General features: G+C 35.8%; 1 protein-coding gene across 5 annotated transcripts in view; it reads left to right on the plus strand.

The window, feature by feature from the left end:
• The window catches only part of Galk2 (galactokinase 2), a 133,709-nt gene that overhangs the window by 67,056 nt on the left and 41,506 nt on the right, over positions 1 to 25,147 (plus strand). For 4 of the 5 annotated variants that reach the window (XM_071608237.1, XM_027924909.2, XM_071608236.1 and 1 more), the window contains 2 exons: positions 15,972 to 16,070; positions 17,524 to 17,676. The exons of the other annotated variant lie outside the window; for it this stretch is intronic. In XM_071608237.1, coding sequence (XP_071464338.1) covers positions 15,972 to 16,070; positions 17,524 to 17,676 — 252 coding nt within the window. The remainder of the gene's footprint in view (positions 1 to 15,971; positions 16,071 to 17,523; positions 17,677 to 25,147) is intronic. 5 annotated transcript variants of the gene reach the window in all.

The raw sequence follows: 25,147 nt of genomic DNA on the forward strand, positions 1-25,147 counted from the left end.
CAAAAGCACATTGAGCAATTTATAAGTATTGATATGTTTTCAGATTTGTGACTTTTTCCATCTCTATTATTCTCAGGGCTTTGATGTCTATGAAAGTAAGAGACTGGGTGAAATCCTAGGTGATAATGCTCACAGGAGCAATACTAGAAAAATAATATATTTATGGAAGATTTTAATAAAGTCAGTGCCTACTTGATTTACCAGTGCTTAATGAATAATATAGGTACATAAAAGTAATTTAATTGTATTTTATCTAGATATCCCCAAAGTCAATGACCAAGAAAAAGAAGTATTTTACAAATTAAGTTTTCTTTGGTTATTGAATATACCAGATATTTAAGAAGTACTATTGGAGATTATTTAGAATTTGGGTATATGGATATAATTATTAATTTTAATAATAGCAAAAGTGGTAAGGGATCAAGAGACAGGAAAGCAGCTTGGTCTGATCAGAAAGACTGAAGGACAGAATTTAAAGGAGTCAATATTTCACTCACTAATCCATGACTCAGTATGGTGGGAAGAACAGGGCTTGTGGAGTCAATAAGACCTTAGTATCCTCACTCATTGCCTCAACAACTGTGTGATCTTTGGTATATTATTCAATCTCTGTGAACATGTTTCTTTGCAAAATTGGTATAATGATGCTTACTTGGTAACCTTGTTATGAGGATAATGTTTATAAACTACAGGGCCTAGCTCACAGTAAATGTTAATGATCATTATTGTCATAACCACAACATTATTATAATGCTGATGTTGATGATAGTAATAACAATCTATAATTCTCATTCCAATTATTAAAAGGTAGATTTTCTCTGCAGGTGAGGCATTCTGAGTCACTGGAAAATGAGTAGGCTAGTTTCATTGAAAGCTTTTTATTTTTCTTCTAATCCTGAGATTTAGGGGTACCACAAAGTGAAATGGATTAGATAGTAAAAAGAACTTTACTTTCCATTCCTTTAATCAGCACTGTTTATTGAAGCATGCACTGTTCTAGAAATTGGGGCTCAAGCCATAAGGTAGACAAAGAGCTGATATTCTAAATGGGCGAGACAGATAAAATAACCAAACATATGGGCAGATACTATACATAGGGTTAGTTTGTTTAAGGAAAATGAAGCCTAGAAATTATGAAGAAAAACTTAGAGAAAGGTTACTTTTAGGTTATATGATTAGTATAAAGAATTAAAGGAAAAAAATTTGGATGAAAAAATATTACCAAATAAAGAAATTATCAATTATTGGCAAATACTGAGTATTGTTATGGGTAGCTAATAACATGAAGATCTAGGAAGTGACATTTGAGCTCAATTATTTTATTAAATATTTAACTGTTAGCTATTTTGAACCTTCTCTGATAATATCTACCTTGCTGGCTTGCAAAATTTTCTATTTGAGGGGATTGGTGATATTCTTTAGATATAATCTTGTTTCTATTGACCTTGTGTCATCTTGGTGCACAGAACCCCAGGGTAGAGTGAAATACTCCAAGGTCCTGGTGGTGGGCTTCTTTCTCCATCTTGACGGACATCTGAGCTTTAGTCAAAGTAGAGTCAGTGGGAATGGCAACCTTAAGGGTAGTCTTTCATGTTTCAGAACTGGGATCATCTAGTGGATTTCCAAATTTGGCTTTGTCATGTTTTCCCTTCCCACTTTTCATGGAAGTTCTGCTTGGAGCTTAACATTAGGGGCAGGAATACCATTTTCTTCATGTAGCCTAGGAAATCAAAGATGGTCATCATTAGGCTATAGCATTAACATTCAGAGGGGGAAAACATCAAAAAGGAAATATTGTGCCTACTAGATTTTTCAATCAAATTATTGCTTAGTAAAATACCAAATTATTGCTTAGTAAAATACTACATTGTGAAGCTACTCTTCTGAGTAGAAGAGTGGCCTGAGAAAGTTCCACACTGGTCAAAGGTGCATGGATATTGCCAGTTGTCTTGAGTTGCTTAATTTTTATGATCAAATATTGTTTTATTGGGCTGGGATTGTGGCTTAGTGGTAGATCGCTTGCCTAGTACATGTGAGGCCCTGGGTTCAATCCTCAGCACCACATAAAAATAAATAAAATAAAGATATTGTGTCCAAATACAACTAAAAAATAAATATTTAAAAAAATATTGTTTTATGTTGTCCAGAGTTTATACCATATGCTTTTAACTCTTATCTCACAACTTCATATTTATGCAGCCATTGTTTCACTGTTATGAGACAAAAGATCCCATGATAACTTACTAAATTGAGTAATGTGAAAGCTAGAGTTGTTATGTTTTTCTTATTGATTTTCTTCAAAAATTAATCTTTTTAAAAGAACAGATCTTTTAGAGTAGGAAGGAATTTTTTATGGGTGAGTGGCAAAATTAATGTTTTGCAAATTTCATTCCACATGTATAGACTATTCACTTTATTTGACACATTCAAATAATTTATCCTTTGAAAGTCTCTATCTATAACTAAACTCTTTTCTGTGGAACATCTTGGAACAATAGTAAAAGCAGGAATAAGGATCCCATTTCATTTTATTTTTCCATAATGAACAGGGAGAATTTATTAAATTCATCTTCCAGAAACCCAGGATGTGCTGTTAACACATGTGTGCCCTGCTTTGTATCAGCTCCAGTCAGGTCTTAGAAAATACAGAGGAGGTTGGGTTTTTTTTGGTATCACTTTCAAAAGATAGGTTTTAATGAGTGCCACCCAGGTTACTCTTTGACCAATATGCTGATTTGATTCTTTTAAGCATGCAAATAAAATACAATTGTTTCAAAGATCTTGGGAATATCCCACCTAAGAAGACATTCTGGGCTATTAACCAACTTGTTAATTTTGACTGTGTTTATTTAAATCAAGTGGAGCAGGGCCTGTGGAACTGTATGTGTGGTCATTAAAGCCTACAATCTCCTCTAATTTAAGTAAGTTATAGGGAAGGTAAAATTGGTCATGATTACTGTGGTTTCAGGGCATGCAGAGAATAGCTAATTAATGTTTCTTCTTCTGATAAAATTGTGTTATTACTTTGTAAAATATATGCAAAAATTAAAGCAACTAGGACTCTACATGCTGTGGACTCTTCATTGTAAAGAGAATGAAAATGCTCCTTTAAATTTTATAACATGTTATATTTAAGATTATTTTCATGACTACAAATATTATAATTGTCAGATTCTATAAATATTTTAATTCTTCAAATAAGATTGTGATGGTTAAATTTGGTGATAAAAGTTTTATGAAACTTGGAAAAGAATTTAATGATAAAGCAAAAAATTTATTAGAAAAATTTAAAAGGTATAAATTTCTTTTTGGAACAATTCATAGAATATTATGATTTAATGCAGAATGTCTTTCTATTTAGAAATTTTCATTGATTTGCTTCAATATTTGGGGAAATTGTTACTTATTGGCAACAATGTTAAATCTCTCTTCTTGTCCCTCTCCTTTCTTTTTATTTCACACCTGTGCATTTATACACATGCACACAGACACAAGTATATGGCTTAATATAGCACTTATATTTTTTATTATGAAAATATTTCAAACATACTTAAAATGTGCAAGAACAGGCAATGAACACATAAGTATTTCACCTAGAACCACATAAACATCTGTCACATTGGCTTTATTTTCTTATTTTTTCCTGAACTGTTTGAGAGTTGATTATAGAAACCACCCCTATATATTTCAGATTACTTCTCCTAAGAGCAAGTCACTCTTCTACAAAACCACAATATAATTGTCATACTTAGAAAATTCAACATTGGTACAATACTGTTAACTAATATGCTTTACAAATTTAAATTTTACAGTTGCCTGAATAATAACCTTTACAGTTTTTTCCTGTTATTTCTTTTCTTTTGAAAATTCCTGATCCAGAATTTATTTAAGGATCAATCATTGCATTTAATTGTCATTTTTTAAGTTTCCTTTATTAGTTTTTTAGTTTTCCTTTATTTCAGTTCCTCAGCCTTACTCTATGATATTGAATTTATATATGTATGTATTGCAGTGCTGGGCTTGAACCTACAGTCTCATGCATGCTAGGCAGGTAGGTGCTCTACCACTGAGCTACAGCCTCAGCCTGATGTTGACATTTTGAAGAGTACAGACCAATTTTTTGGAGGGGGATGGTAAAATTTTCTCAATTTGGGTTTGTCATATGATTGCCTTATAACTGGAATGAGACTTTTTTCCCCCTGAGGAATAGTACAATGAATGACCTTTATAGTGAATCATATTGTATGGGTTCTGTTTGTTGAACTGTAAATTTTAAAAAAATATATAAATTGATAGAGATCTGCTGCCTAGCCAAAAGTTTATCTTAGTTTAGGTATATAACAAATTCCCTTTCATAAAGGTGGGCTTTCATTTAATAATACTTATGAAAAAAACTGGTTTAAAGTGAGATTCTGTGTTTAGTTGTTCTTATATTATGTGTTTTTAATAAATCCAATGCTCAATGCATATTTGTTGAATGAATGAAATACTGGTGACTTAAAAGTCTCAAATTATCAGCTTTGTCAAAATATTTAAAAATTCTTTATTGTAGTGTTCCTATTTAAATATTTCATGTTTTCCTCCATTGTTTCGTTTAGGAAACCAAATGTACTAAGCTTGGAATAAACAGCTTGAGATGCCTAACATAAAAATAACCAAGCAAATGTAATTTTAAGCTGTCACTGTGTATATAGGGTCACATTATTTCACGTGCAGTCACTCAGGGTTTGTATATATCACATTTCAGCATAATGACATGGGCAGGGGCCAAAGAAAATACCAGGCAACGTGAATTTGGTTAGACTAACAAATATTTACATGTCTCTGTATCTCTAATTATTGTAATCTTTTAAGGGGTTTATACTATACAGGCTTAATTCTTTAAAGCTTTATATTAGATTAAAATAATTTGATCAGTAATATATATATATATATATAAAACTGTAAAAATGATACTGCAGTCTGTCTGGATAAATTTTGGTGTAAACCAGAGCTTCTGCAGGGAACAGGTGGACTTGAGGGTGCCCTGATAAGGGCAAAGACTGCCTGTCTGTCATCTGCATGCTTTTATGTATTGACTCTTTGTTTTTTTTTTTCCTTTCCAGGTGGGTGGAGTTGACAGAAGTCAGGGCTGTCATTTGCTCTTTTTAGGTTTCTCTAGTCATGTAGTTATATGTTATAAAAAAGATAAACCGTGCCAGCCTTAGCTTATGAAATGACGCTCATCCAAAGCAGGCAGATATTGTATAAGTGGGCACTGAACCATTCACATATCTTTGCTCATTCAGTGTCATCTTGTCACTTAGCATGCTTTTGTGAGATGGCAAATTTGGACTGTGTTAAGTCTATAGTTGTACAGTGACTTAATGGATTTCCACCTACTAAATTAAAAGCCTGTAGGTTCTCAATATAGCCTCTAACTTCACTTTAGTGCTTCTCATTTTATTTTGCGATTGCAAAGCTGTTTCTTTCTAGCTCATGGAGAAATTTTAATCATCGAGTTGATCGCATTTTAAATCTTTGGATCCCCAGGGACCCAAATCATAATTGATTCAAATCAGGCAATCTGGTCACTAACTGAATAAGATAAAAATGTGGTTTCATTTGCGACATAATTTCCTGATGACATTAATAATGATTTTGGCTTTTATGCAATTAATTCAGAGTGTTTACTCATTTATTCACATCCATTGAGGAGTTCTGTTCCACATAGGGCTGATAACATCCATATCTCCACCTTCTCTCCTATGGCTAAGGTCTACTGTGTGCCATCATAGTTGTTAAAAATGTATCTAGTTTCAGGCATTTGTATAAGGTGTTGTATTCCTCCTAGTTGTTAATAGGCTTTGTCATATACAGATATGAAAGTGTGTTCCATAAATCCAAACATGTGAATTAGTAGAGCTGTCATGGCAGTGGTACTAGTAAAAAGACTCTCTTGGGCCCTACACTTGAACTTCCTGAATTTTATCCTCTTACGTTCTCAGATGAAGGAGTTATTACATAGGCAGGTGATAATGGAGCAGAAGAGGGAGTGTCTCAGAATAAGCTCCTATGATGCATAACAGGCCAAAAACAAAGGAGTTCATAAAGGTGCAAACTGCTCATGGATGATGAAACTTCTTTCTTATCCCAATTATAATCTTTTTGAGTGTAAAGATTCATGCTCTATTATTTTTTGCTTTCTAATTTTCTTTCCTTTGGAGGAAGAAGATGACCATTATATAGCCAATATAAAGTAGTACAGTGAGTTTTCTTTGCTTGTTGACCAGAAATTTAAAATCAGTTAATTTCTAATTAGGATGTTTTAGTTAAAAATAATACCTATTGATGTAAAGTAATGGCATGAGAAGTGTTTTCAAGTGTCAGTTTTAGTCTTGAGGGCTAGTTCATGATCTGGGAGTTCCCAAAGCCATGGGTAGAAATAGGAAATATAATATACCATCTTAAAATGGTAAAATTATATTTCTTAATTAATTGAGTTCTTTAAATATCATCAGGAATGATTAAAGTTACTGTTATTACCAGAGAAGTAATGTTCTCTCATCATAGAACATTAGGGAATTTAAACAAATCAAAACAAAAAAATGGATATTTACTTTAAGTGTATGTCCTGAAATGAAAAGGCAGATATTAATTATAACAGTTAGCTTTTGCTGAGGTAACAAATATCCCCTAAACTTTGTGGCTTAAAATAACAACCATTTGGACTGGATTCAACTTTTTAGTAGTTCTTTTTATCTTGGCTTAGCTAAGACATCTTCTCTCAGCTGTTTGTCAGACAGTGCTGGTTCTGGATTGGCTGGTTGTTAGCTTGATAATGGAGATGACTGGACCACATGGCTCTCATCATTTATCATGCTAGCCACTACTCTCAGTTTCCTTAAATTAGTACATTATTTATAAAACTCAGTATCATGAACTCCTATGTCTGGCTACTCCCTCTCCATCTCTAACATTTTCTGGGGACACTGTCCTCTTTCCCATCCCTTCCAATTACTACAAGATTATAATAATTTATCTCTTGATTGCTAGATTCATACAAATAATCCCATATCTCCCATTCATTTAATCAAATACCCAACTCACAAATCCCACCAGAGTTTGTAGATCCAGGGGTAGGTACCTGATTGAAGGAAAAAAACAGATTCTTTTCTGGATTTCCACTCTCCATGAAATGACAATGTCATGCAATGACTGAGTAATGAACAGATCCAGGGTTTCCAATTGGTATATATTCATTTATAAGAGACAAATTTTTATCTCTGAATATGGGGGATTAGTAGAAAAATAGGAAATTCATATTGTATACTTATTTGTTTATTCATTCATTCAACATTTATTAACAACTAGGTTAAGTATAGAGATACAGAATGCTTCCTCCCTTCCTGGAGCTTAGATTAATAGGGGAGACCATCATTAAGTAAACATGCAAAATATCTATATACAGATGGTGATAAGTGATAAATGCTGTGAAGGAAATAGACTTTGAGAGAAAATGGGAGAATCTCATTTATATGGGAAGGAGTAGTTTTTGGGGAAGGCATTGTGGAGTAAGATGAGATGTGAAAGACATGTAGGGAGTGCCAGGCAAAAATTTACTAATTTTTAAAGTTACTGTGTCACATGTTAACATAAAACACCAGTGTTTCAGAACACTTTATAGAACTAAAACTTCCTCTGGAGAAATAAGCAATATATCTTCCCAAAAGAAGTAGAAGGAATAAATTGTAAGGGGAAGAGAAAAAGCAAGCAGAGCTGCATTCTGAGACACAGGTAATATATGGACAGTGGTCAGACAACTCAGGGTCTCACTGAGTTGCTGATAAAGGGTAATGTTTGGTCCAATAACAGAGACCCCAAATCTACCTCGAAGAAAAGCCAGGGCCCTGTCCTTACTGCTATTTACTGGAAATGATCATTGATTCCTCACCCCCCCACTTTTTTTCCCTTTTCTTTCTTTCTTTCTTTTTTTTTTTTTTTTTTGATATTAGAGAATGAATCCAGGGTGCTTTACCACTGACCTGCATCCCCAGTTCTTTTTATTTTTTTTATTTTGAGACAGAATCTTGTTAAGTTGCTGAGATTGACCTTGAACTTGAGGTTCTCCTGCCTCAGTCTCCAGAGCTGCCAGGATTACAGGAGTGGACAACCGGCCCAGCCCCTTGTCATATTACCTCCATTTAGACAATGTTAGAGTCTCTTTTATCTATCAGCTGTAAAGTGTGAACTGGACATGTTGTATAACAAATTGCCTTACTAAATGGGTACATCTTTTGATCTTGGTTAATTCCTTTGAAACTTTTTATCAATGGCTTGGTAAACCATTATCTCACATTTCTATGTTTACTTCCAAGAGTGATTATGCAATGCCATTTGCAATATTGTTTTTCTTTTCACATTAATCTCTTGTTGAATACAGTATTTATAATGCTTATAATTTTGGGGAGTGTTAGACTACATGTAGGTACTCAACAAGGAATGAAATTCTAGAGAAAGAAATTGAAATGAGACATTCATTTTCCAAAGGATAAGTTTTCTCCAACAGCTTTGCTGTCTCCTACATTAGATTCCCTTTGCCCGTTGGTGAAAGTGGATATTGGGTCTTAGCACTTTGGTTCTCCAAAGTGTAGTGTAGATCTCTGACTATAGGGACAGAAATGTTGCCTGAGAGACCAAATGAATCTATCTCTGAGCTGCCCCATTATTGGGGCACATTGTGCATTGCAGGCAGGGGGGCCTGGTGGAATGCATGGAGGGTGAAGGAAGCTCCAAATCAGCATGTGCCTGAGGCAGCAATATGGACTGGAGTCCCCCCATAATCCACATTTTAGGGTATAGGGCAAAAAGAAAATTTCCTACTGTTTTAGAAATTGCTCTTTTTACTTATCTGGCCCATAAAGGGGAGACAATTTGATGCTTTTGTTTCTAAAGCATCTATATTCATCTCTATTCTTAGTTTAACACAATATTTATTAGATTTTAAATTTGGGGGAGGGCAAGAAAATGTACAGTTTTACCAACAGTTAAGGGGCCCCTGTCCCTGAACTCGAGATCTCAGGGCTCTCTCTCTCTGTATGCATACTTCAACATTCCTAAGAGAGAATTTTCTAGTCTCTGTTTGAGAATCCCAGTGATCTCACTGCTTGACAAATTAGCCCTTTTCATTTGTGGACCACTGTAGTCATTAGAAAGATTTTTCTTTAAATATTTAATCAAAAATTTTTTCTTTCTACCTAAATCCCCATTTTTTTTTTCTTTTGATATTGACCCTTTAGAGTTTGAGGGATCCTCTCCTGACTCCTCTTATACTTTTTTTTAGGTCACACATCCACTGTTTTTTCAGCCATTTCTTATGAAATATGGTTACCAAATCTCTTCATCATTTTTATTCTTCCTTCTTAAAAAGTATTCTTGTTTATCATTGCTTCTCTTAACAACTATTTCATTTAATGCCTGTTTTGTCTCAATTTTTCTTTTACTTATGTTAACTGCTTATTTGTTTACTTTAACTAAAGTCTAAGATTGTATAATTGAGAATATATATTCAATAAAATAAAAAACTTAGAATAAGTAGTAAGCCAGGGTAAAAGAAAGAGGAATACAAACACATTAACTGTTAATTGCTTGATACAATTGTTTTGTTTAATTCTATTTACTAAAATTCCTAGAAGACAAGGTGAAAAGAGAAAATGCAAAGTTGGAGGAATCATTCAAATTTTTTAGAAGAGGCAATATCCTTAGGTGTGCTAAATTTTAAAAGGCATTTCTCACATGAATTCTTTAGAGCATACAAAACACAATTGTCTTAGTATAACTTATCCTTAAGAGTAGAGTGATAAGTTGTTGCAATGACAGAGTGCCCAAGGACTGGGTAATTTATTAAAAAAAGAGGTTTATTTAGCTAACAGTTCTGGAGTCGGAGAAGTTCAAGATTGACTAGCTTTCTCTGGGGTGGGCCTCATGCTGTATCAAAACTTGGTGGGTGGCATCACAAAGGAGACCAAACTCCTGTGATATATATCCCATTCCCACAAGGAAAGCCTTAATCTGCTCAGAATGGTAGATCCCTCATGATTCCAAGTGCCTCTCAAAGGTCCTACCACTTCTCAGTACCTTTACACTAGAGAACCAAGCTTCAATATGGGTTTTGGTAGGGACAAGTCATATTAAAACCTTAGTAATAATGAAAATGACCTCTGTAGCAGTCTGAAAAAAATGCAAAAGTGGTATTCATATAACTATTTCTTATAGTGATGTTTAGTAGATACTCTTGGCATAACATTTGAACATAGACCAGAAAAATCAATTTATTTTGTGTAACAGTCTTTGAACACCCTTGCCATTTCCTTATCCTAAAGATTCTTCCTACTTTGTGTCAAAGTCTATGATTTGACTGTTACTTACATAGAATCCTTAGGTGAACCTGAGGATGGTATTATGTATTTGGTTGATTCAAATGATGATTCAGAGTAGTTATTTTTTCTCTTTGTGTCTCTGTATGTTTTATCAGATCCCTATTAGGAAAATTATCAAGTGTTATTTCTAATAATTATTTTTATGCTGGAGGAGAAATAGTAATTGATTAGTGAATATCCCTTCTTTTCCTTGTCTTCTCCTATAGGGTCCAGATTGGTTTACTATCCGAATTCCTGCAGTTTGATTTTCAAGGGTGAGACAGACGTGTGTTCTTCAAAGCACAGTATGAAGAACACTGCCCTGGATGTGAGAGGGTCCTATATGGGAAGGGACATGCAGTTCCAAGACACATTTGCCAAACCACAGAGATTGTAGGCCTGCCACCCATCCACTGTTATCATCATTATTTAGCGTTTTTGGAAGGTCAGAGCCAAAATAAGCAATCTGCCCGCCAAGAAAGCGACACCAAAGTTACCACAGGCGTTGGAGGCCCCATTCATATTTAGTAGCAGTGACTTGTGTCATATTCTTGTCTGATTCCATCAGTCTGGCCAGGCATCTGCCTCCTGCTGTCTTTCCACAACTTTTTTTTTTGGCATTTCTCTTTCCCATCTTCCCAATAATAGCTACCCTGGTGTGTGTTTGCTGCCTCCCCACTTCCCACCTTTTTTTTTTTTTCTTTTAGAATTTAAATAATGAAGGGGAATAAATGAACTGTGCTAGTGAGAGATAAATAAGGAATGAAGCTTTTTTTGGGTTCCTGGCTCACCACCCCCCCCTCCCCAAATCCCTCTACTCTTAGGGATAAGTTATAGTATTGTACTTGAAAGCATAGAGCCAAGAATCTTAGTTCAAGTCTTGACCCTAATGAATGATCTTCCTTAACCTCTCTTTTCCTCATTATAAAATCCATTTAGTAATAGAAATTTCTCTCATGGATTTGAAAAGAGATGGTACATGAAAAATGCTTAGAATGGTGACTGGGCCAACATATAAACTGCCACCATTATCAGGCCACTGAAGTCACACCAAGATACTAGCCTCATATTGAGATCACTGGGATGTGGGACAATGAAGAACACTGGGCTATTTGGAGTGACTTGTTTGGGATTGTGTTTGGGGATGGATAATGGGAAATATGTACAAGTTATGAATTCTTCTGAGTTTCATCTGTTTGCATCAGAAATGTGAGAAAACAATAATATTCTTCTTTCTTAAAAAAATTAAAACAGATTTACCTCCCCCTCCTCCTTTGAAAAAACCACTTGTTTTAATCAACTTTTTTTGTCACTGTGACCAAAAGTTTATTTGAGCTTCACAGTTTAAGAGGTCTCATTCTACACATGGTCAACTCTATTGCTCTGGGCCTGAGGTGAGGCAGAACATCATGGTAGAAAGGTGTGGTGGAGGAAAGTGGCTCAGAACATGGCAATCAAGAAGGAGAGAGAGAGAGAGAGAGAGAGAGAGAGAGAGAGAGAGAGAGAGAGAGAGAGAGAGAGAGAGAGAGAGAGATAGTTCTGCTTACTAGGTACAAAATATAAACCCCAAAGGCACATCCCCTATCTCCTCTGGCCACACCCTACCTGCTTATAGTTACCACCTAGTTAATACATGTCAGTAGATTAATCCACTGATTAGATTAAGGCTCTCATAACCCAATCATTTCACCTCTGAAAATTTTTGTATTGTCTTACATATGAGCTTTTGGGGGACACTTTACATCTAAACCATAATATTACTCAGAGGACTAAACTGGCCCCATTAATCATCTTCAGTAGCTTTAAGTGATGTCTGTGAATTAATGTAAGGTTACTCCTAACTGTCCAGAGGGCAAAAGTTAAAATAGATACTGCTTATGGAGCACAAATGTTGGTTATTTCTCAGACAGTCAAATTTTCTTCCCTGTTGATTCTCAGACATCAGTATTTTGAAGGAGGGATAGAGAGTCAAATGCTTCAGTCAAATGCTTCAGGTTCTTCAGGTGCGCGAGTGTAAGAGCAGAAGAAATTAGGTTGGTGGAAGGGGAGTGAAGCCCTCTGGTTAGAGCTTGAGGGTTTTCAGGTTGTGTGTGTTTGGGAGGTGGGAAGAGGTGGGAAAGTCTCAGGATTCCTCATCCATCAGGTGCAAAGATGACTGAATCCTTTGCCAAAAAGAATTTGGTCTCTGAAAACATTTTGGTATTTCTGTGGTTAGCTTCCATTAGACTTCTTTTGCATACATTGTGTTCATGTTTTGACAAATCCTTATTCTCATGAAGATTTTGCACAATTTAAGTAGGTGTGGAGTGTAGATTTAGTGCCTTTGCAAGTCACTCTGAGTATAATTCATGGAGAATATTTTATGGTTCTATTTCTAGTGTCCCAAAAGACTACAAAGGCGTGGTTAGGCTCACATGCCTTCTTCGCATCATCCAGAATGACAGGCATTCTCTGCTTCCATTTACAACATGGTGATGTTAATTAAGGTCCCTCCATTAATGATTCTCTGAGTTCAGGTCATACCCTCAGTGGCTTAGAATCTGGGCCTAACTAATTGTTGATTACTGTCCAAAGTGAGCAAGTGTTTTCCTTAAATAGAATTTGAGATTAAAAAAAAAAAGTTGTTTCTAGTTTCTTCATATCTCTTGACCATTTAGGATTTGACCTTTCTGCTTTAGCACTGGGGTGAAGGGTGAGGGCATTGGGAAAGCTGGCAAGTGAGCTAGCATTTGAATTTTTCATTATAGGCATGTTTTGCTTAGTGAACTAAGGGACTTAAGGGATTTGCCTCAATTGGACCAAAATGCTTTAAGTAGGATACAAATTTCCTGTTTACCTCAGGCTTTATTACTTCTGTTGTTGAATTGACTTTTGTAGTGGAATCCAGAATCTTTTAAATTCTATTTTGTCTTAAACACTTAAAAAATGGACTTCTATTCCACTCTAGTTATAATGCCTTTACATTTGGCTTGAGATTTAGCTACTTTCTTGCCTAAATCAAATGATTTCTTATTAATTTGTAAAATTAACAAAGTTAACAATTGAATAGTGATTCAGAGCACTGTGAGTTACTCTTATTTAAAGTTGTTTTATTTAATTCTTTGGATTATTACAATAATTCCATGGCTGGTGAGGTGATATTTTTCTCCATATTACAAATAACAGGTAGTATAGCATAATGATTAAGAGTATGAGTGCTGGAGTTAGATAATTTGAGTTTGAATTTTAGCTTTAGTAATTCCTAGCCTAGTCTCAGCTAATAAACCTACCTATTTTCCGTATCTATAAAATGGATACCCATTTTATATGGCTGTATGAGAAGTAAATAATTCAGGCAAACACATGAAATAGTACCTATCATATATTAAGTGCTCAGTAAGTCTTATTATAATTAATATTATTGTTATTGGTAGAAAATATACAAAGAAATGGAAACTCAAAAAAGTGGAGCAATCTATCTAAGTTCGTAACAGTAAACAGGAAAGTTAGGGCATAAACTGGGATTGGGAGACTTCTGACACTGGTTTTACATATAAATTCTGTACACATTCTGGGAGGCTATAATTGGGGTCATCCTATCTTTCATCTTTTAACTTCTTTTTCTTAATTTTCTTTGTGTTCTCCTCATTTATACCTGTTGGATATTGTCTGTCCAGTTGTGGGATTGATTTCTTAGAATTCAGCAGAAGAGGGTCCTGCATTGTGGCTCAGTAGTAGAGTGCTTGCCTAGCATGCGTAAGGCACTGGGTTCAATCCCTGGCACCACATAAAAATAAAACAAATAAAATAAAGCTATTGTGTCCATCTATAACTAAAATAATAATAATAAAAAAAAGAATTCAGCAGAGGAGTTAAACAGTAGGTGCAGGGATATCCCCTGATCTCCCTCTGAATTCTGCCCCAATAGATAGTTTTGAGAAATCAACATCTTATTTCTATTAAAGCATATAATTATTTTTATACATTGAGAGATTTTTTTAAAAAGTAATTAATAGATATAAACTTCTCAATTCTCTAATTTCTTTCTTCTTAAGAGGGAGAATATTTAAATTTTGGTGAATCTCATTTGTTGTTTCATATCCCTTTGAGATAGTGGAAAAATGGGTTATATTAATTCATTTTGGGGGAAAGTAATTGAAGTTTAGTGTGAAAAGAATACAGGGGTTAGAGTCACACAGATGAAGTTCAGATCTGGTTCCTCTTTGTCTATTATATGTCTCTAAACTGTCCTCATCTGTGTAATGGTGATAAGCAGAGTGTTGTTTGGAGGTTTAAAGGAAGTTTTTTAGCATACTTGACATATACCTGGCACTCAGTAACTAGGGTTATTATTACTGTTGAGGAAAAGGTTACTTTTTTTTTTTTTTTTTTTGCACCAGGGATTGATAGGAACACTTAATCACTGAACCCTTTTTACTTTTTTATTTTGAGACAGGGTTTCCCTAAATTGCTTAGGGCCTTGCTAAGTTGCTGAGGTTGGCCTTGAACTTGCAATCCTCCTATATTAGCCTTCGAAGTTGCTGGGATTACAGGCATGTACCATGCCCAGCAGGAGGTGACTTTTCATACTGGCTCAGAGTTATAGTTAGGTGGGTATCCAGTTCTCACTGAATGCTGCATGCACTGCTTAATCTGGATATGTTTTCTCTACATTTTAAATCTAAGTTTTGATATTTAGGTTATTTTGAATGTGCCCCTTATGGGTAGGTCACTGGCTCTGTGGGTCAGCAGGCCATGTGCAATGCCCCTTACATCAAAATTCCAAGTTTACTTCATGTCACAAGACAGAGTTAATGAATCCGCATGACAAACAAGGAATATGATACTTGCAGAATCTGTCAGATGGTGTTTGGATAGCTATTCTCATAAAATTAAAGTAGCAGGTGTTTACTGAGTATTTACTACATACTTGGCATTGTGTGAATTAGGTGATACAAAAGGTACTTTATCTGTCTTTCACAAGACTCTGAATTTTCTGTGGAAAGCAGATGTAATAGAAATGTGACACAATTAAAGAACAACAATAAATACTGTAATCCAATCAAGAACACTCTAGAGTAGGTGTTGCATGGGCTCTCATAGCCTAGTAGATAGAGTCATGTAAACCCACATTTAAAGAGTGGTTCAAAAAATGTTGATAGAGTTATAAATAGGGAATGAAGAGGAAGGGTTATGTGGTATGTGTAAATGTGGGTGGTGGTGTCAGTTCCAGAGAGAGATGATGTTTGAGTAGTTGATTAAGGGGATAGAGGAGGATTGAATGAGGAGGACAAAAAAAAAAAATCACGCTTGTAAAGACACGGAGAGGTGTAAGAGCCTGGTGGTAAGGAAGAACAGCATTTGTTCCATATTTTTGGTAGCTGGAGCTTAGGGTTATGGGGAATAGTGGCAGGAGAGTGAGCTGGAGAAATGAGCAAGGGTTAAGTCATTAAAGACCAGACTGAGAAGTATGAGCATTAAAATGTTGGCAAGCCAGCAGGCAAGCACTGCAGTGTTAGTGTTTCAGAATGGTCTGGAATAAGAAATGAATGAGAAAGGGATCTGACTAGACTTATAGTTCTTTTACTTTTCCAGGTGGAACTTGCAGAAATCTGTGCCAAGAGTGAGCGTTATATTGGCACTGAAGGAGGAGGCATGGACCAGTCCATATCATTTCTTGCAGAAGAAGGAACTGTAGGTAGCATTGAGCTATTTGGAAATATCAACAGGGGAAAATTCATAGGAGAGGAAGGCCTTGAGCTTCCCAGCATGCTTGCTTATGAGCAACTTTTTCTATTAGACTATGTTATAAAATGTTCTTTCCCAACTGCTTTATATCACTGGTTAATTTACTCTGTTGCATGTAGATAGTCTCTACCTCTCCTCCAGAATCATATCTCAAGTCAATTTTTTTACTTGTGATTTGTTCCCCCCTGCCATGTCTTCATTATTAAGATGAGATTTTTCAACTCCTACTTATTGAGATCTCCTTTCCTGCTCCTGTCCTAAGTCACTTTATCTCATGGCATTTGCATAATCTCATGTTGGCTTTAAACCCAAATTAGTTCTCTTACCACATGTATTTACAACTCCTCTTTTTATAATTTACTCTTTGGAATCATTTTTCTCTGTCAACATTTTTGGGGTTTCAGTGGTGGGAAAAAGAATGTTGACAGTAAGCCAAGAATGAATTCCTTAGCTGGATACTACTTCCCCCTGCCCATCAACTCCTTTAGGCAAGACAGAGGTTTTGGTTGTTACCCATAAACTGCCCATTTCCAAAATAGAAGCAGACATTTCTTTAAGATATTTTCTTAGTTTTTCATCATATTCCTACAGGCTTGGCTATCTTCCAGGAACACCTGGATTCCTTCTTGTTAAGAATATTTGTTGTTGATTTTCTTAAGCCAAAGACATGAGGCATGAGGAAATTTGGCTTAATACTAAAAAAATACTCTGGGTGTTTTGGATGAGAGCTGACAAGCAGACATGATGGCAACAGTATGGAAGTTAATGTAGATTAGGTATAGAGTCTTAACAGAGTCCAAGTTCTTTGGACTTTGGCAAAGTGCTTCACCATCTGACCCTTACTTTACTCCTCCATTATAACTTCACACCACTTCTCACTCCTCAAACTCTAAATTTCAGCCAAGTTTCAATATTTAAAACTCTATTAACACCCAACATTGTTTGTTGCCTCTGGACTTGCATAAACTTTTTCTTCTTGACGTCCCATTTGAGGATAGAAATTTCTTTCTGCCCTTCTCTTGCTCATCTTTTAGTTTTCAATTTATATTTTCCTTTTTTGAAGGAGTTACACTAGGCTGTATCTGATTAGGTGCTTTAACTAAGTGTCTGTATAGTATCCTGTGCTTTGCTATCACTGTCACACTTGTAACTTGGAAATGTATTTGTCTTCTTGACTATCTTTGCTACTAGATTGTAGGCTCTATGAGGGGAGGGATACTATCTGTCTTGTTCACTGTTTTATCTCCAGGGCCTGGTACAGTGACTGGATATCAATAAATGCTCTTTAAATGAATGAATGCATTTTGAGAGAAGACTTTGTTAGGATAAATACATAAATGTTTAAGCATTTTCTGAATCCCAATCAATTATATCTCACTTGTCATTTTTCTTCTAATAGGCCAAGTTGATAGAATTTAGTCCTCTGAGGGCAACTGATGTGAAACTCCCAAGTGGAGCAGTATTTGTGATTGCAAATAGTTGTGTGGAAATGAATAAGGCAGCAACTTCTCACTTCAATGTCAGGGTGATGGAGTGTCGACTTGCTGCAAAGGTAAGAACATGGAAAACTAGTGAAACTCTTAGTAGGCTTTTATTTCTTTTTCTGCTTATTCTGTCATAGTTGGTATCTTTTCACACGTTTTAGGGCAACATTCTAATTGAAGGGTTTGGGGTACAGACCAACTGGACTCAAAACTGAGGAAATGGATAAACCAATAGCTGTTGTACACCTAGCAGCATGAAGATAATAATAAGATAATAATAATTCAGGACATAGTATTAGAGAGAGTAGAGAATAAAGTAGGGATTTAAAGTTAGAGGGATAGCCAATAGGCAATGGTTAGTATATGATCAGATAGTAAGTAATCTAGTCCTCTTTAAAGGGACATGGGAATTAAATGTTATGGAGAATCCAGAGTAGCACATAATATGAATAGAAAGTTGGAAAAACCTGAGGCTGGAGGTTAAAGAATGGATCATGGGTCAGAAGCTATGCTCTACTCTTCCTTTGATCTCTTTCCTTCTGAGCTGATGGATATCCCCTAATGATCATCAACCTTCACCAGGTTCTATCTGTCTGTAGTAACAATTTTGTATCTTTTTCTATACTGGACACTCTAAAAATACAGACTTGGTACAAACTCCCTGTGTCTAGAAGGAAGAGTCAGCCTAGCACTGACCTAGATCCTGTGGAGATGTAGGTGCAGTTATTCCTTGTGACTGACTAAGCACTTGTCTTCTTACTCCTGCATCATGAGGTTGTGAAGCTAGGGAGAGGAGAGATATGATAAGCCAGAAAAATAAAAGTGTTTTTCTGTTTTAGGGTTTATACCTTCTTAAACTCTCATCCTCTACCCCAGCCTGACTAGTTCCAAAAGTGATCTTATTTTGTTTTCTGTTATAAACAGATATGGTCACACAGGCTTTGGCTTCCTGCTGTCACATCTTCATGCTTCTCTGTACATGAAGAGTTCTTCAAGGCCTTTGCTTAATCTTCTTGTTTCTTTTGGTCTTTCCTCCAGATAATCTCATGCCCTTTCAGAGTTTCAACTTCCATCTTTGTGCTGGTGAAATCCCAGTGATTATCTTCAATACAGGCTTTTTTTGTGTGAGCTCCAAACTTGTATATTCAACATCTTATTGTATATTTCTACTCGAATAAATCATAGACCTCTTAAACTGAGAATGTTTAAACTGAACTCCATCTTACTCTCACAAACCTTTTCTTCTGTCATTTGTCCTATCATCATTCTTTAATTATGGCATAGACTTCTCACTGTTCATTAAATCCATGCTGTCTCTCTCCTTATCATTCTTTAAATTAAACAGTTATAATGATGGTTTAGAAAATTAAATCTTATCTGGCAATTTCCTTGCTTACCATCTTTCAGAAGCTTCCCATTTCTTTGGAATAAGGTAAAAAGTCCTATTGCCAGCTGGAGAGCTAAATACCTGAAGCCTGTGCACATCATCTTCTTCATCTTCTTGTATCTCCTACTTTCATTACATTCCAGCCATGAAGTTCATTCTCAATTCCGGAACTTTGCACATGTCCAGGACACTCCTCTCTGAAGTCTCATTTAAATGTCCTTGAAAGAAACCTTCCTTGACTTCCTTAGGATTTCTTTATATTTTGCATCTGTCGGGTATGGTACTTATCACAATTATTTTTTAAATGTCTGTCTCCTTTTTCAGATTTGATTTTGCCTGAAAGTTGAGGCTATGTCCATGTTGTTAACTCTTATATCCCTAGTGCTTAGGCTGAAATAGGTGCAGGATAAACATTTCTTGAGTAAATGAATGACTACTTCTTGTTTTACCTTCTCTGTCCCATTTATTTCCCTACATTTCACAATTTTTCTTTTACAAGTGCCTTTTGTGTGCCCAGCACTGACCTAGATCCTGTGGAGATGTAGGTGCAGTTATCCCTTGTGACTGACTAAGCACTTGTCTTCTTACTCCTGCATCATGAGGTTGTGAAGCTAAGGAGAGGAGAGATATGATAAGCCAGAAAAATAAAAGTGTTTTTTTGTTTTAGGGTTTATACCTTCTTTCTAAATAGATCAAGATTTAAATGTTTTATATTTGAAATTTATTAAGATAATTTATAAAACCTATGTAGAAAAATGTTTTAACATTGAACTTTTCATAGCATCTGATCAGTTCATATACACAAAAGGAGTACAATAAGTTTTTCAATATCAAGGGTTCAATGAACTTTTACTCCCTTAGGACATTCTTCCTCTTTAGGGAGATGGAAGAAATTAGTCTTATTTGTTTGAGGTTTACTCTTGTTGACTTTTTATCTTGAGGTTGATGAGTAAGTGTTGTCTTCCTAAGAAGACCTCAGACATACACAATATTATTTTGAAAGTTCTATCACGAAATTATATATCCTCGACTAGAGCCACAGGTGACATTTGAAAAGGTTCATATTGTCACTACTCTGGTCCAAAGAAGCAAGAAGAAAATGAGGAATAAAATTGTGGTATGGGGGGAATGTCTCTTAAAAATTAACTAAAAGTGTTTCTGAAAAAGAAACACTCAGAAACAGTAGTAACTGAAGATCTTAATCCACTCCACAACCTCCTATTCTGGAGGATATCCTCTGAGTTTAACACATAGCTCCATATTCATTTTAGAGGTACTTTGGTCAGTGAAATTGACATCTGAATTTGAATTTTGGCCACATATTTTCCCCAAATGATGTAGATAAGACACATTGTTTAAAATACATAATATTTCCTCTCTTTCAAAATATGGAGGAAAAGTGGGAGACTTCATCATAATGGAGACAATTTTCTATATCAGGTTGCTGCAGATCATTAGAATCCAAGGTTCTGTATAATAGGGAAATGAAGATAAAATTGCTGATAAGTGCTGTATCCAGAGATGTTGATGTTAGGAATATGTTTTTGCTTAGTAATGTAGACTGAGATTCTGTTAAGCATATTTTCCTTACAACATGGTTTATGTTTTCATTCTTCCATTTTGGTAGTAGGTGAGTAGAATTAATTTTTCTTTGAAATAAGTCTTATCAAATAAGAAAATAAACTCATGTTAAAAGGTAAAGAGGCTTATCTCAATCAGGACAAACTTTTGTGTTTGCAGACAATAATATGTCAGTGGAGAATGGCTAGTTAGGATACTTTTAGATAGAGCTCCACAGGGCAAAGATGTAATGAATAATGTTTATTTTTCTTCTTCTCCTATCTTCCTTAAATCCTTTTTTGAAATTGAGTGTCTTTCATATTTAGTTAGCACAAGGAAGTACACTAAACCAATAGAGGTGATTTTTATTTGTTTTACTTTAATATTGAGTTTCTTTTATTCTTGTTTCCTTTCTCTGTCTCTGTCTCTCTGTCTCTGCCTCTCTCCACTAGCTTTCAAAAACTAATTGATTTAGATTCATTAAAAGTCATAATCTTATAGAGCATTTGAACTAAAATTAAAAACATTTCAAAGAAAACTCAGTAGAGATTTATAATTATTACTTGCGTAAATGATACTTTTAAGTGAGGCACATTTTTATGTTCTTAAATTAACAAAGTGGTAGGAATCTTTAATGGGCACAAAATCCTTCATATTTTTCATGTATTTAGTGGCTTAAACTTTTCCAGAAATATATTATGTCTATAAAAGAGAGTATCCTTTAGTTACATCGAGGGATAAAATTGTGATGGCAATAATAAGTATTATGGGAAGTCAAGTAGGGAAGAGAAATTATACTGTTGCTTTTTGCATATCCTCAACTCTTTGTGGCAATGTGTGGAGCAATGAAGGAGAGAGTTTCATGTGGTCCTTTGACACTTCAGGGAATATTTCCAGTGATTCTTTTGAGGGCCTTTCTGGTCAGGGACCATCACTCACCCAGTTTTTCAGCTCTTTCCACTTAGTGGTCAATATGGAACTTATTCTTTGTCTGATAGAATGTGAGGAGGAGTTGGCATAATATTCTTAGGTCTTTGGCAGTTTCCTTGAATTTGAGCAGGGAAAAACCAAATACCCAAGAATGTAGACAATTTCCTCCATTCTGTTGATTCAATAGAGCATACTGCCAAGACTCTAGCATGGAGTTTTCAGAGAATGGTGAGTCCAAGCTGTATGGCAGCGGGGGGACATACTGGGGAACTGGTAATATGTTCAGTGGAAATAGGCCTTGGCAGGCCCTTCAGTGCTGTATTAAGGATTACCCAGACTTAGTCCTGGAAATAGTAGGGAGACATTAATTAATTAATGTTGTTAGCAGGGGATTTGAGAAATATTATTCCAACAGCAGAAACTTTTGACTTGATGAAGAGAAGTGTGTCTTAAAGAGTATTGGGTAGGATACAAAGAAAGAGAGATGAGAGAAGCTATCACTGGACCTTGTAAAGGGTTGCATCCAAGTCCTCCTGATTGTGTTTCTGTTTTCCTTTTGACATGTATGCAATAACTTTGAAAAGTTTTCTAGGACATCTTCCCTACCCTCACTAGATTCAGTGCTTTTGTATATACTCTAAGCACATCTTATATTTTTCAGTTAGAGCAGTTTATCACAATTGGATTAAGTTCTTCACTGTGTAATGTTTATTTAACATTCTATCTCTTCTGGTAGCTGTGAACTCCCTGTGGTCTAAAGACATGTGTGCCTCAGTCATTGCAGTCTGTCTGCCTGGGGCCAGGGAAGTGCCAGGTACTCAGTAAACACTCATTGCATGCAGATGTGCACAAATGAAGGAAAAGCATTGAGTTCATAAGGGCTGCAGCTTCAAGCTGAAATGATGAGTAAAACGTATGGTGTTGCTGCTGTGAGGTTTGACAAAGGTAGGATGGAAGGTGACTGGAATTCCCCCATGGAATTTTCTTATAAGTATTTGGTAATTTTAGCTTTGAATGTGTCTGTTGGTCACCGATATAGCCTTCAGATGTAGTTGTTTTAAGGTAGTAGTTAGTTGAAACCAATAGCTAAATTCAGTTTGCTGGGGGAAAAATATAGCAAGAGAAGTTCAGAAGATCAGAATAAGCTTGGGAGATGGCTTCAATTAAATAAGAAAAGAAAAAAAAAAGATGAGTGCTGGAAGGAAATGATATATGCATTTGAGGCAAGAGGGAAACCAGGAAAATTCAATGCTATGAAAGCCAATGCAAAGGGAATTTGAAAGTGGGTACCAAGAAAGGTCTAAGATTATGGATTAATTAAAAATTAAGAGAATTCCAGGACTGATAGTACATGCATATAATCCCAGCTATTTAGGAGACTGAGGTGGGATATTTGCAGGTTCTCACTTAGTGAGACCTGTCTCAAAATAAAGTTTCAAAAGGGATGGGGAAGTATCTTGGTGGCTTGCCTAGACACATGAGGCCCTGGGTTCAATCCCCAGTACCACACACACACACAAACACACAAACACGTATACACACACACACAAACACACACAGACACACACACACCCACATGAGATTTAAATAAATAAATAAACAAACAAACAAATAAATAAATAAATATTAAGGGGTCTGAGAAAAAACCAATGGATTTGCAAGTGGTTTTGGAGATTAGGAAGTCTTTGGGAGACCATATTCAACGGTTAGAATGGCTAGGGAAGGCCTGGAAGTGGTGAGGATAGCCACTGTTATAGTTGTTGGAAAGCAATGGAAAGATAAAGAATAAGGAATTTTAAAGTAGGAAACATTCATATATGTTTGAAGGCATAGAAGAAGGAGTCAAATGAGAGAGAATTGGCTAAAAGTCAGAAGAATGTACAGAGGAAAGAAAATTTGATCCTCCCAGAGTGCCTCTTCTAGACCAGGGAAGGTGTTACTTTGTTTTAATAACTATTTAATCTTCACAATTGCTTGTGAATGCTTCATTTTACATACTTGGAATTTCAGGCCAAGTAGTGTGGTGACATCTTTGAAGTGAATGGAGGAGTCCAAGTCTGTCTTAGCCTCTGTTCTTTCCATTGTTTCCCTTAGGAATTAAGCATAAATGGGATCCTGAGCACGATACTGAAGTTTGCCTTAGAGAAGAGAGCTTGTGTTGAGGGAGGGTGTGGAGAGGATTGTAGTAGGACCATTGGCACAACTAGAATTATTCTGTGGCCTGCAAACTAATATGGAAAACATGACAATGGGGAAGACTAAGAATTGGGAAGGTCAATGTGGTGAATGTGTTCATGGTAGTTATGGATGGTACATGAACAGAGGTCACTATGTGGTGTGGAATACTGGAGAAGGGCTCTGTGTAGTTGGAAGAAGGTTGAGGGGAAAGATTTTTTTAGAGTATCCCCAATAAAAGCAGCTATGTATGATTCCATTTATGTCAGACTATATGTGTAGGCATGCAGAAAGAAAAGTAAGATAGGATGGTTATCAAAATGGCAGTTAAGCTGGGTGCTTTGGAGCATGCCTGTAATCCAGCAGCTTGGGAGGCTGATTCAGGAGCATTGCGAGTTCAAAGCCAGCCTCAGCAATTTATCGAGGCACTAAGTAACTTATTGAGATCCTGTCTCAAAATAGAACTTTAAAAAGGCTGGAGATGTGGCTTAGTGGTTAAGCACCTATGGGTTCAATCCCTGGCACCAAAAAAAGAAAAAACAAACAAACAAAAAAACCCAGTTTATGGTTAATTCATTGGGGGTGATTATGAATGATTTTATTTTTCTTTTTGTACTTTGAACTTTTAGGTATTATTTAAAATTTTTATCATAAGTATTTATGTTGTATGGAACGTAGCTTGTTGAATGAATTGCTGTTTTTGGAGGTAGCTTTTCTTTTTGCTGACCTGGTGAGGAGAAAACTTGGTACTTTTTCCTTTGACAGGTTAATACAATGAGAGTTTGAATAGACGTAGATTCTGATAGGGTTGATATCTTTGAACTCTGCTTAATGGGGCCGTTTTTGGACTGAGAACTTTTTCTGGTTGTAGGAGAGTATTTAGTACTTTACTTTGAATCTGAGATGACTTGGAATCTCATTCCCTTGAGAGCATCTTTAACCAGTCATAAGTAGGAGTTAGTGGTAAATATCCCAGTTCTCTTCCCCTTTGTGTAAGTTATAGCTGAGGTTTATACATGCAGTTCTCAGAGGGCCCCACAGACTTACTCTCATCTGTCAATATCAGTGCTCTTCATGTTTGACTCCTTTTCCTGTCTCACTTTCCACTTCTCTATTAGTGCTCTTTAGGATCACCTTCCCCACAACTTCTTGCCCCCCATTCTTGTCTGAGGGCCTGCTTCTGAGACAAAGCTGCCTTAGACATTATCCTATCACTGTATATCAGTGCTTCTTTCCTTGACCCAACAAACCACGTGTTGCTTGTTTTCATGTCCATGGATCATGGGACAGAGCTAGGAACCTCCCAGAAGTAGTATCTGATGTGAACACCTAATGGGTTTGCTGTGGAAAAAAGAAAATGGTGAATGTTGACAAAGAACTGCTTTTTCTTATTTCCCCACCCTGCTACTGAGTGAGGAACTTGTGACGAAATGACCTGTAGCCCTGCCCCACAAATGTGAAGTAGGCCAGTCAGCAGGACCATAAGT

The sequence above is a fragment of the Marmota flaviventris genome, chromosome 2, assembly GCF_047511675.1.
Source record: "Marmota flaviventris isolate mMarFla1 chromosome 2, mMarFla1.hap1, whole genome shotgun sequence".
Taxonomy (NCBI): Eukaryota; Metazoa; Chordata; class Mammalia; order Rodentia; family Sciuridae; genus Marmota; species Marmota flaviventris.